The sequence below is a fragment of the Papaver somniferum genome, chromosome 9 (assembly GCF_003573695.1).
Source record: "Papaver somniferum cultivar HN1 chromosome 9, ASM357369v1, whole genome shotgun sequence".
In the NCBI taxonomy this organism is placed as follows: Eukaryota; Viridiplantae; Streptophyta; class Magnoliopsida; order Ranunculales; family Papaveraceae; genus Papaver; species Papaver somniferum.
In genome coordinates this window covers 493,367-506,619 of record NC_039366.1, presented here as the reverse complement: position 1 = coordinate 506,619, position 13,253 = coordinate 493,367, and the positions used below count along the sequence as shown (strand labels likewise).

Here is a 13,253-nt window from a genome sequence, read left to right as displayed (position 1 = left end):
ATTCATTGTTACCGTTGTAACAATACATAATGTCACACATTCTTCCTTGCGCATATCCCTTTCCCAATCTTGCTCCAAAAACGTACACCAATGTTCGAAATCTGATAATCCGTCGTTCGCAAAAAGATCCAATCACACCCAACCATAATCTGAAACCTTTGGTAACTTCCTCAAGCTCCAAGAAATTCAAGACGTTGTTGTGTTTATCTTCTCAAACAATGTAGAGAAAATAATTTGACCGAAACTATATCGTTGTTGAACCAAATTTCTCAATAAAAATTTCTGCCTTTATCTCTACAGGCTCTGTCGTAACTGAAATTAATTCAATAACTGTAGCAGACGAGCAAACCCCCAAATATTATCATTGCTAATGTAGCTCTCTCCGACAGAAAGTGTCAAACTGATCTTCAAGAAATCAAATAGCCAATGGATAATAAAGGTTGTCGGAAAAACACGCCGAAAATTGTAGCCTTCTCAAATTCATGCACCGTGTTTTCTCCAAGTAGTATGTGCTAGCTTCCTTAGCCACACCACCACACACATTGTAGTATTGTATCTTCATTATTTAAGCTCTTGAAGCGTCCAAGCGATGCCCTTTTAATTCCTCATAACGGGTCTTCACCAAAGTAGGAACATATCTGTAACACAAATAGACCAACCTGTTTCTCACAAAGGTCTTGCACTTCAACCAGCTCCGATCGACTTCAAATGGTGTACAACCAAACAACTCTTCGACTGAACTGTCATCGAAAATAATCAAAAGATCACAAACTATCTAGCTTCTCCATCAGAAACAGTACGAAAGAAACTCCAGAAAACATCGTTCCACCCGACACAATGTCATACTCAACACAAACAAACAAACCCTACTAACTGTGTCGACCAACTGCTTCTTATACAATAATAAGAAACCATAGCTCCACCACAACCAATATCACATCTTCATCCAACGATCACTGTCCTTCAACTTATTTGTAGCCACATGCTTCAAATACTAAGACTGAAAGTCAAACTCTTCACTTCTGGAACATATCAAACCCTGGCCAACAAACAATACTTCCAAAACGAAACCTACTACGAGATTTTCCCAAATCCTTATTGCAACAAACAACTAAGGTAGAAAGAGTATGAATCCATCTTCACATTCTTCAACTTCATGTTAAAGACAACTCAGCAACATGATCCAACGAATGACGATTGATAACCAAACTATTGTTTCCCTTGGTTTGGAAAAATATTGATACTTTGACATGCTAATATTCCATCTTTACTTCCACAAACATAAAAACAAATACTTGTATCCCAACTACTATATTCTTGCCTTCTTATGTCTTGCTAAGCAAACACCGATTAATTGAAACCAACCTACGTAGGTCTTTCAAACAGTTCACAAGAATATGGTACGAAGTATAGAGAATAAATAAATTTACTTGAAGCCATGCATAGGGTTTATGCTCCAATAAAAATCAATGCCAAATTTCCAATGTAGAGCACCATAAACATCAAGACCATACATCTTGACCATATCGAATGCAAATCACATGATATAATATCATTCCTTCAAAAGTACGCTTTACTTTGGTTTGTTCTCAAAACTGATGAAATCAAATCCTACATATTCTTGATAACATCAAACTCTGCATCTTCGGAAGCTGTAACATCAAATCCTCACATACTTGATGAAACCAAATCCTTTGTTTTCAAAATTTTCTGCTAATGAAAACCCAAAACTTCTCTCTTCAAATCTTCTATCCAACCTAAAGCTCTGATACCAATTGTTGGGAAAAATGGATCGCTCTGATACCAATTGTTGGGACAATTGGATTGCTCTGATACCAATTTTTGGGGTTCAGAGCCATCTACATGCTAATACTGCGGAAATAAAATACCTAACAAGAAACACTTGATCTCTCAAATTTATCCATGAACCTCACTACGATCTAGGATAAGAAGATGAGAAAGAGAACCACACAGATGCAAGCCATAAACAAAGAAACAAGAAATAAAGTACTCACGGATTTAACGTGGTTCAACAATATACATAATGTGTGTAATATTGTCTACATCCACCAAACGGCTACGACCTCTTTATTCATTATAGAATCACCACTGAGAATTGCACAACAGATTGATTAAATCAATCCATCGACTCACCACAACGTGACCGAACACAAGAACTCTCACAAGCACCGTATAAGATCCAAAGTAGTGTCTTCACCCATATGAGATAATATTTACGGTATTATCTACCACAACGAGATGATCTTCTCTGCACACCCTGACATAGTTACCATGGATGTCGTTATCTCAACACCAATAATCTAATTCAGCACCACCAAGATGAACTTCTGCTCAATAAGATGTCTTACCAACATCTCCATATGAATACTCCATAACGACATATCTTCCAATATCGATAAGTATCCCATAAGCACCATAATGGTGTACTCCTTCCACCATTACGTCTCTCACATAACCACCTCAATAGGTAGGATGAATCCCTCACATCTCTATGAGATTTACATTGAGGACTCCACACCTAAAACACTTAGCCTAGACCTCCTTATATAGGAGTCACAAACTTGGTTCCCAAGGAAACCGTGGTCAATTAGGAACCCATCTTATATATGGAAGTTGTCCTAAACTAGCTATGTTTCCCTAACGGAGCCTTTCCAGAATCTCCTAGAATTTAGCCGTCTTCTTTGACCTAAACTAGGAAACCCACGTTTCCTTACACTTTGTGCATCTCAAAGGATACAACCAGCACCCGCAGGGCCGGGGTTAACATATATACAATAGCATCATAATTACTGGTGCTCTAACTAGTATAGTTCATATGCAAAAAAAAAAAAAGACAGCAAGGAAGAACGAGATAATGCAGCAGCAACTACTGGTGCTCTACCTAATAATATCTAACAAGCATCTGAAAGAGCTTGCTCTATGAGAGCCGTGGTGGAACTAGGATTTCAAGTTGGAGTACGGCCTGATGAATTTCATTTCTTCTCTTTTTAGGCTAAGATTATGACATCGATAATCAAGAGACATAACGAAAAGGGAAACACAAAAAATGTAAATAAATTTTAGGCTGAGGTAAAAATCATTGATTCACATTCATAAAATAAATTCCAAGATAAATCGAATAAAGAATCACATTTATACTCTTATTTGATTAAGGAATTCCTTATTACATCTAATTAATATGTAGTAGAAATGTGTTTAATTTGTACATTTCTTAGTGCAGTAAGAATTAACACAATGTTCAACTTGGTCTCCACGAGGATACTGAGGAGTGCTGTTCTTGATGCAGTTAGCCGTAGCACAACCAAGTTTGCAGTAGTGACCACCAAGAGACTCAATCTTGTTAGAAGGAGCCCCTCCGGATAAACATTTCTTCAAACAAGTAAATGGGCATTCAAGCATATGCAAGTCAGGATGAGTAACAGCACATGTCGTCAAACATCCTACAAAGCAGTCCTTGTTGAATGCAGAACTCCTCCCTACGAACATTCCCAACATCACTATCACCATCAAAGAAGTCATCTTAATATTTCTCCCTTCCATTGCTGCTATAAACTGTAGTTTGAATTCGCTCTTATCTTTTTTCCTCCCACTTTACTTAATTTCCTGAATTTTTGATGGAAGGAGTGTTCGTTTGAGAAGCAATTTATAGGGTATGATATGCCTAACCCATGACACATTATGGCTCATCATGGCTTCACAACGTCACTATACATCTCAAGTTATTATTACTAAAGGAATTTCACAAAGAATGATACCCTTTTGAGAGCCATAAAAATGGAAATAAATCTTTGGAATAAAAAGTGTCATCTTTTTTTTTGTTTTTTTCCTTTTTGGGGGGGAAATAAAAAGTATCATCATAATTTCTATGGATGGCATGCATAACCAATAAACCTGGTTCTTCTGTTCGGTTCTTTGCATATACCCAAATGATAGGCTGCATAAGGAAACATTTTCTAGATCTTATTCTTAATTTTGGCGTATTGAATTTTTCCACCTCATAAAAGAATCCGCAGTTTGCATTAATAATTTTACTTTATCACCAGTAACCCTTAGGTACATATATATTTAGCCAAATTGCTGCATGTGGGAGATGAGGTATAAAAATTATGTCATTCTTTACTGGTTACAGACCTTAAGTAGTTTGTTATGATGTTAATTCGTCTTCGTTCAACAATTCTGTTATTTCTTCTAGTTGTCATCCCTTTTTCAACAACAAATTCAATCCTTACCATTTCTAAATTTTTAAATCTCACTTTTTTCCTTAAAATCTATGATATACTATCAGGAATTATCATCCAGAGCTGTTTCTGACACCAAAAATGTAGTTGTCATAAATCTGACAATTACATTCCACTATCACTCAATGAGAATTCAGGTAATCATCTTCTTATTATGTGAAATGTAGATAGAATTACAAGAATTGATCTAATTATTACAATGATCTATTTGCCCTAGATTTACTTTCTCTCTCTCTCTTTCTTGACCAAGACTTACTCCAGAACCCCACAAGTAATGACCTCTCTCCTTTATATAGGATTTTACATAGTGGATGACAGCTAAGGAACCCATTATTTTCGTGATCACTATGCGACACATTCGCTCATATACAATCGTTCATCTTCGCAGAGTTCTTCACACTTTACTCGTGACTTTGCTAATATCATCTGGTGCGTCATCTCAACTTTGTTGTGTGTGATGCTCTTCGCTTAGGTTGTATTCGTTACTTCGATTCAAGGTTTTTAAATCTTGAATCGGAACGTGAATCGTTTTTTGAAATTTGTGAATCGAATCGTATGTTAAATCGTGAATCGTAAATTCATGGTTCATTTATAAATCGTAAATGTGTGCCTATAAATATCGATGAGAAACGGAAAATAGGTCCCAAAGTTTGAATTTTGATGTTTAATTCTTATAAATATAAAATATAATGAGTCTTAGCACCAACAACCGAGCTGGAATATTGGTTGGAGGCATGCGTGTGATGTTAGAAGTCATGTGTTCGAAACTCCACGCCCTCATTTTTCAAAAAAAATTTACTCGACCAACGAATTTAGTCAAGAATCGTAGTCAAACTGAGTTGACTAACGATTCTCAAGAAAAACGATTCAGACTTACGATTCGCAACGGTTTTGTTGGAAATGGAGCAAATCGTGCGATTCGAATCGTGAATCGCACGATTTTAAAAACCATGCTTCTCTTGATTACTGACATGTGCGATATTTTACTCCTACATTTTGCCTCTTCTAATTTCGCTTATTATTTAGAATGAGCGATATGAGAAACTTCCATCTTATGTCATCGCACATGTTAATCCTTTTATGTTTTATTTTACCGGCAATTTCCCTGATTTCAAGCTCTCTTTATGTACGCGTGTCCTTTTAACCACTCATCTTTCGACACGTCCTTTTAACCGTATATTTCTATTCGTTCAATTCTTCGCATTAATGAGAATAAATCTCGAAAAATGGGTCGCGCTTTCCTATATATTCTCTTCTACCTTTTTCCTTACTCCTTTTATTTATTTTATTCTTCTTCACCTTCTCTGCAAGTTTATACTCTTCATTCTCATTCTTCAATGGCTCCCGCTGGTAAAAAGATGGAGATTGAATTTAACAGATTGAAAATTGAATTCAATCAAAGGGGTTATGAACTTTCTCTTCCTCCATCATCTAATTTCGTATCAAAACTTAACATTGATCTAATCAACTTCAATTTCTACCAATTCCTCTATATAACCCTGAGATTCCTCTCTTCTATAGAATTCTTGCCGATGAAAGATTCGCACGAGGAATATTTCAGTTGAGAGGTGATGCTATTAGGATACCTTTAGAGTATGCTCATCGCGCAGATGGTCTTGGAAATTCTTACCCTGATGAAGTGCGAAAAGAGGATCATCGTGATAAACTTATAGATCCCGCTGAGTATACTCTCAATAATTTCTTTAATAACTATTACGTTGTTATTATGAAAAGTAACGTAACTAAATGGGTTGTTCGCATAAGAAGAGTATATGGTATCGCTGAAGACAAGAAAATTATTCGAGATGTTGATTGGAATTTAAATTATAACCGTGTTGCACGTAGATCCAGTGATTCTAGTTGGCTTAATTGCCCTGTCATCTTAGAAGGTTCCTTTGTATCTGGTAAAGCTGAGGATGGTTCTGACAATCTTCTTCCCAAAGATTTCCCTCTTTACAAACCTTGGGAGTTTAAATTACTCGAAAATGAAGAAAAGAAAGTAGCGGTATGTGATCCTCTTGATCCAATTTGTAACCTCTCATAACTTTCCTTTTTATCTCTTATTTCTTTTCCTTCGCAGGTTGCCAAAAAGGTCAGTACTTCGCGCAAGGTATCAACTTCGCAGAATAAGGAAGTAAGAAACACACTTTCTATTTTTAACAATATTGTTGCCTCTGTTTCTTATCTTGATTATTCGCGTAGGTGAATCCTTTGAATGACAAAACTTTAGGCAAGGGAAAGAATGCTCCTAAGAAATCCACATCAAAATTTGTATCCAAGATAACTTCATCAAAAGATGATGTCTCTAGGTAGCGTGCGAGATATGATTCTTCCTCAAGTTCGAAATCTTCATATGATGATACTTTTGTCTCTGAAGAAGAGGTGTCGATCGATTTGTATCGGAAGAAGTTGCCTGATTTTTTTTCTGGAGATGCTTTTGCTACTCTTGAGGATGATGAAATGGATCGTTCCTTCAAGATGGTTTCAAAGATCTGTACTGCTTCTGATTGGGAAGATCGATCTCTTCGTGGAGCTTCCTCTGCGATAAACCCAGATTTTCAATTTGCGATGAATGGCTTGGTAATATTTTGCAACATTTGTCTTTTATCCTTTCCTTAATATTTTTTCTTTTATTTATTATGCTTCTTTTATATTTTCACAGAATGCCCGCATATCTTATGCGATTTCTTTAGATAATGAAAGAAAACTTCACAAGTTGCAAGATAAGACTACCAAGTTGAGACATGAGAAGTCTAATATTTCGGATGCGAATGCGAATCTTACAAATGAGAATACAAAACTTAGAAATTAGAATTTAACTAATTCTCAATTGGTTCTCCAAACTCGGGAAAGAAACAAGGAACTCATTGGTATGTAACTTATATATTCTCACTCTTTTTCTCTTATGCGGTCGTTCGCACCTCTTACTTCGTTATCTTCGCAGACCTGTATGACCTTTCAGATGAAGCGGCTAACCTTCCCGATGCTGAAATTCTTTTAGAGCACCTCAATTCCTCTTTAAAAAATTATCCTACTCGAGGATTTGAAAACCTTAGCTTGGAAGAATTAAGATTAAAATATACTACTCTTAGAGAACGCCATAAAAGTGCATTATCCTCTACCAATAATTTTAAACGACGTTTTTATGAGGGGAGGGAAGCAATTCAAGTATTAGAGGCGAAGAAGAACAAACTTATTATTGAAAAAGATGAAATCGCTCTTAGGGGTGCGAAGGCACTAGAACATTTTCAAGAATCTATTATTGAAGTTAAAATAGAACGTGATTCAGCTTTTCGTGAGAGGGACACACTTATTGAGGAAATAAACTTAATTCGATCTCAACTCCTTATAAAAAGTGAAGCTGAGTTTAATTGGGATGCTAGAGTTTTGAACGATGCTAGAAATAATTTAGGTGTAAATGTTAGCCTTCACACTGAGCATTCCACACTGGTCGCAGACATTATTTCCAATTATGAAGGCCATTTGTTGTTCTTTCATCTTCACCCGTACTCTTAAGAATAATTGTTTGTTATATTAACTCATTTGTTGATACTTCGCAGAGAAAGAGAAGGAGTATCAAAAGAAAATTGCAGAGTTAGAAACTCGCTTAGCTGCTAAAGAAGAAGAATCATCCGCTCGTAATTCCAAGTATCAACAATTGAAGGAAAATTGGTTCAACTTAGTCCAAAATAACAGTAACGATGCTAATCGTTCTCGTGAGGCTGCTGTTAAAAGAGTTTGTCTGGAGAATGGTATTCCTTTGTCAAAGTACAGTTTTCCAGTGATTCCTGAAATGTACCCATTCCTGATATCCAAGTTACTGATGGAGAAGAAGATTCTGAAGAAGAAACTAGTGATTCTGAAACTGAGCGAAATGAGAAAGATGAAAAGTGATCGCTTCTTCTTGTTGTAATTTTTTGTTGTAAATTCTTGTAAATTCAGCTTTTTAATATAAATCTTCTTTTCTTCGTTTCGTATTTATGACCTCTTCATATGCATATAAGACTATCAAAATGAGGCAAATAACACTTCCTTTGCATTCCCATTCTTGCCTCTTGTTATTTGTCATATCTTGATAGACCAAGTATGATTTTTATCCTTTATCATAAACTTCTCTTGGTGCGAGCACATGTTGAACTTCATGAATAATTTCTTTTCTTGTATTATCTATGAGGTCTTATTTTTGCCTTCCTATGTAAAGGTCTTACGCTACCTCTGTTTATGTGCGACGAAATCGTAGGAAGTCTTTACACCATAGTGTATTGACCCATTGATCTCGTCTTATCATTTTCTTGTATTATTTCCTCTTCAAGTTAGTTTGCATAAATATCATAAGTCTTAATACTCGTATGAGTTAAAAGTCTTATGACATTTACGACTTTTGACACAATTCAGCTCCCTAATGGAGGGTGTCGTCCTTATCTTCCCCCTGGTTGCCCCTTCAAGGAAGCTTACCTCTATCGGGTTAAGATTATGGCTCTTCCCATCCAGTTTTTCAACAACTAGTTGATTTCACAGTCTTATAACCTTTCAGCTACAAGACTGCACCCTAAGTGGGGTTTCTTCGGACTGAGAGCATCATAGTCAGGACTTGTCAAGAGTGGCAAGGTACGCTCCAGACGCCTCGGGCACTCTGGACTCAACCGTGTACCTCGGATCCCTGATCGAGTTTCTGCACTCCTTGGGAGAGCCTTTCTCACCTTAGGCTCTCAATCTAAGATTACAATCTTAGACTGAAAATTTAAGGTATATCTCCCGAATGGGCATTATCGTTTTATTCTCACCCCAAATCTCCACAACTCAAGTTCCGGGGTCGGTGTAGCCTTCCCTTGAGTCATTCCTTCTATGTTTCTCCAATTATGACGTGCGATAGGTCTTACTATATTGCTTCTTGCATATAAGCGAACTAGGGTGCACGCCACATTCGGATTCCTAGCCAATCTGATAATAAATATCATTTTCTTTAGCCTTTTATAAAGGTCTTATTTTAAAGATTTCTCTTTTTGTTTTCTTATTATGGATTTACCATATGAAATTAAAATTTCTCATTCCAATATTTTAATTCGTACAACTCTTGTACATAAATGCTTTTATCGAATCATCTTGTTCAAAGAAAATCAGATACACTATCCATTCTACTCATTTGCCTTCTGCATTTTTTAAACCTTCTCTAGTTCGCGTATGTTTTCCAGAATATTCATTTACATAACCATTCAGTTGTATTTGTGCGAAAGTCATTGTACCCTCCAATTTTTGATATTTTTCCTCTACGCTTTTTCTTTCCATAGAAACTGTGTTGCTAATCTTGATTAACATTTTTTATTCGCAGAAGAATCTATTCCAGCACTTCGCATACTTGTTTCCCCTACTTCGTACACCGCATAAACCATTAGTCTCTCTGCTCTTTGACTATCTGCCGCATATTTTCTCCAATTCCTTCGCTTGAATTCTCTTTCTTCGCATTTGTCAACATCAATTTCTTGGCAATTTTTACTTTCAACTGTATCTCCTCTTATAATGCCGACACCCTGAGGTAAAGGAAACTTGATGCATTGATGAAATGTTGATGCAACAGCTAATATACCATGCAGTCATGGTCTTCCAATGAGAGCATTATAAGGCGACTCGACATCCACGACACAAAATGTAATATCTGTTGGTAAGTTTTGTAGAAGAATTCGCATAGTCACTTCTCCTTTTGGTTTATTTGCAGAACCATTAAAGCCATAGATTTTGTATGTTGAAGGGATTAACTCATCATCTCTTCCACCTATTGTTTTATATGTATGGTAAAACAGAATATCTACAGAACTTCCATTATCTATAAGTATCATATTTATCTCCCAAGTGTTTTTCTCATTTTCTTCTTCATCTTCTTCCAATGGCTTCGGATTAATTCCCAATCGCACCACCAGTGGACACTCATGCGATTCTCTTCCTTCTAGTATTTCATATGCATTGAACGAGATTTTCTGCTTTTTCCATTCCTTCAAGGGTGATATTTTTTCCAGGTTGAAAATTTCCCTTCCTTTAGCATCTCTCGCATATACTCGACTTAAGACATTATCATGAAAATCTTCTATATTTTTGAACGAGTGTATGATCGAGTTGAAATATAAATTCTTTCCCTTTTCGCCTACTTCAATAACAAATGTATTCCTGTCCTTCTCCTTTGCATATGTATTTCCTTGAGGTGGTGGTGGTGGTAAATTCCTTGGTTGTTTTAGTAAGAAATGGTCCAACTTTCCTTGCTCAATCATTCGCAATATAATCTTCCTCACATTCCTAGAGTTGCTTGTTGTGTGACCATGGAATCTATGGTTGACGAAAAATTCTTTACTCCTCCTCCCTGGTGGTGGCTCTTCGCCTACATTATGTGGTTCGGGAATATCATCCATTAGGAGAGCGGCTTCCCATACTTTATCCACTGTAGTATTCAACTTTGGTAAATTTATCTGTTCCCATACTATTCTTCCAGTTTTCTTGTTTTAATGTGTTTGTTGTCCTGCAGAATTTCCTGGTTGAACTGTATCAGTACCTCCACGATTTTGAAGTTGCTTGTCTCTGTACTCTTTATCAAACTCTGCTTAATCTGCACTTCCCATAGCCACTAACTTTTGTTCCATCTCTGCATTATTCCTTCCCTGATTTCCATGTGATGTACTCGCAACATCATTTGTCAGCCTTGGAAGTAAACTTGTATTTCCACCTTTCGAATCAGATATTGCGACTGGGTAAGATTCCATATCTCTTTGCTTTTCCTCAAGTGCTATGTATTCTTCTTGAAATTCGCGCAGCTCCGACATTTTTATTGTATCCTTTATTCTGAAGATTTGGATATATAATATATTTGTTGCAAAGAGAGCATTAATGAATGCAAGAATAAGATGTCGTTCATCCACCCGTTTTCCCATTTCACTACACATGGTTCTCCAACGTGTCGTTAGATGACACAAACTCCCATTTGTTCTTCTGCGAAGTCTGAATGTCGTCTCAATCCCTGGTCTGGATAGATTATTACTTATGTATTTCCACAAAAAGACATTTTGTAAATGATGAAACGGACTAATGAACTCCATAGGTAATCCTTCAAACCATTTCAAAGCTTCACCTGCTAAACTTGCAGCAAAATATTTGCACATTACTGCATCATGATTTTCCAACTGCAATAAAGATCTTGCATAAGCTTTCACATGTTGTATCGCACATGCACTCCCATCAAATATACTTGTAAATGACGGTAAACTGCACTTAGATGGTATCGGTTCTCTCTAAATTTCCTTTGTAAATGGATTTTTTCCAGCTTCGTCCACTGCTTCCTCTAGTTGTCTTCTTCCATCATTTCTTTTTGTAGTCATCATTTCTCTTAATTCTTCTATCTCCTTAAGAATTTCTTTGCTTAATGATTGATCCAAATCTTCACGCATGGGTCTTTTTAATCTTGCTTGTCTCAATCTATTCTCATGATTGTTTTGGAGTATTGCTTCTTGTATCTCATGTTGTTCAGTTTCTTCTCTTCTTCGCCTACGCCTTTTAGTATTTGCTTCAATTTGTACTCTATCATGTCTTTCTTCGTTGCCTGTGCGATCATATCGATGTCTTGATATTTCTCTTTCTTGTGGTGTAACTCGACCTTGTTCTGTATCATCCATGCGATGACGATCGCGTCTCCTAACTCGATTATCATAATCAATATGACGCAATCCGCTTTGTAATTCTCTTTCTTCTAATTCTTCCCTTCTACTCTGTCTATCTCTTGCACGTGCAGTCTCTCGTTCACGCTCATATTCGTCTCTTAATATTTCTCTGCCATGTAATATCATTTGTCCTTGCCTTGGATCCTCTTCTTCCCTTTCCAAATTAATATGTGCGCGACGAAGAAGTTCCCGTGGATATTCATACCGATTAGTTGCTAAGTCAACTATACGTCTCATTTCTCTTTGATCTTCCAAATTTTCATTTTCTTGCGAGTTTTCTTCAATGACCTCCATGTGTTGCCTTTGCCTATCATTTACTCGATTAGATTGACTCTGTCAGGAAGAACTTCTACTTGATCTTGACCTTGAACGTGTAGCACTCTTTGACCTTTGTTCTTGTAGTCTAAGATTGTCTTCTCGTAAATCATCATTTTGACGGATTAGATTTGCACGCTCTTCTTCTTCTCTCTTTCTTTCAATTAGTAATCTTTGCCTAAGCTCCAATCGTCACATTTCCTACACTCGCCGTAATTGGTCCTTCGTTCTCAATTCTTTGTACTTCGTCTGTAGAATCCTTCATTGCAGTATGGACACTCACCCTATTATAATCTATATCATTATTTTGTCCTTGTTCTCGCTGAAATCCAATTGGAATTATGTTCTTTGATGTTCGTCCACTCTTTCTTCTTGTTGCTCAAGATTTGTAATTCGTCTTCGTTCAGCAATTCTGTTACTTCTTCTAGTTGTCATCCCTTGTTCAACAACAGATTCAATCCTTACCATTTCTAAATTTTTAGATCTCACTTTTTTCCTTAAAATATATGATATACTATCAGGAATTATCATCTAGAGCTGTTTCTGGCGCCAAAAATGTAGTTGTCATAAATCTGACAATTACATTCCACTATCACTCAATGAGAATTCAAGTAATCATCTTCTTATTATGTGAAATGTAGATAGAATTACAAGAATTGATCTAATTATTACAATGATCTATTTGCCCTAGATTACTTTCTCTCTCTCTTTCTTGACCAAGACTTACTCCAGAATCCCCACAAGTAATGACCTCTCTCCTTCATATAGGATTTTACATAGTGGATGACAGCTAAGGAACCCATTATTTTACATAGTGGGTTTCCTCCTTGCTACGCAAAAGTAATAATTCCTCTTCTGAATTGAATCTGAACCTGAATCTGAATCCGAATACATCACTGGAGTTGGGTCGTTCTCACGATCCCCCTCCTCCTTGCTACGCCAAACAAATAATTCCTCAACTGAATCCATTACTGGAGTTCCA

At 36.5% G+C, this 13,253-nt stretch overlaps 1 protein-coding gene across 1 annotated transcript; it reads right to left on the bottom strand.

The window, feature by feature from the left end:
- Positions 1-3,216: 3,216 nt before the first annotated feature.
- Positions 3,217-3,561, bottom strand: LOC113309873 (thionin-like protein 2). The gene has a single exon (XM_026558394.1). The coding sequence runs from the start codon at positions 3,559-3,561 to the stop codon at positions 3,217-3,219; it is 345 nt and encodes a 114-aa protein (XP_026414179.1).
- Between the last annotated feature and the right edge of the window lie 9,692 nt (positions 3,562-13,253).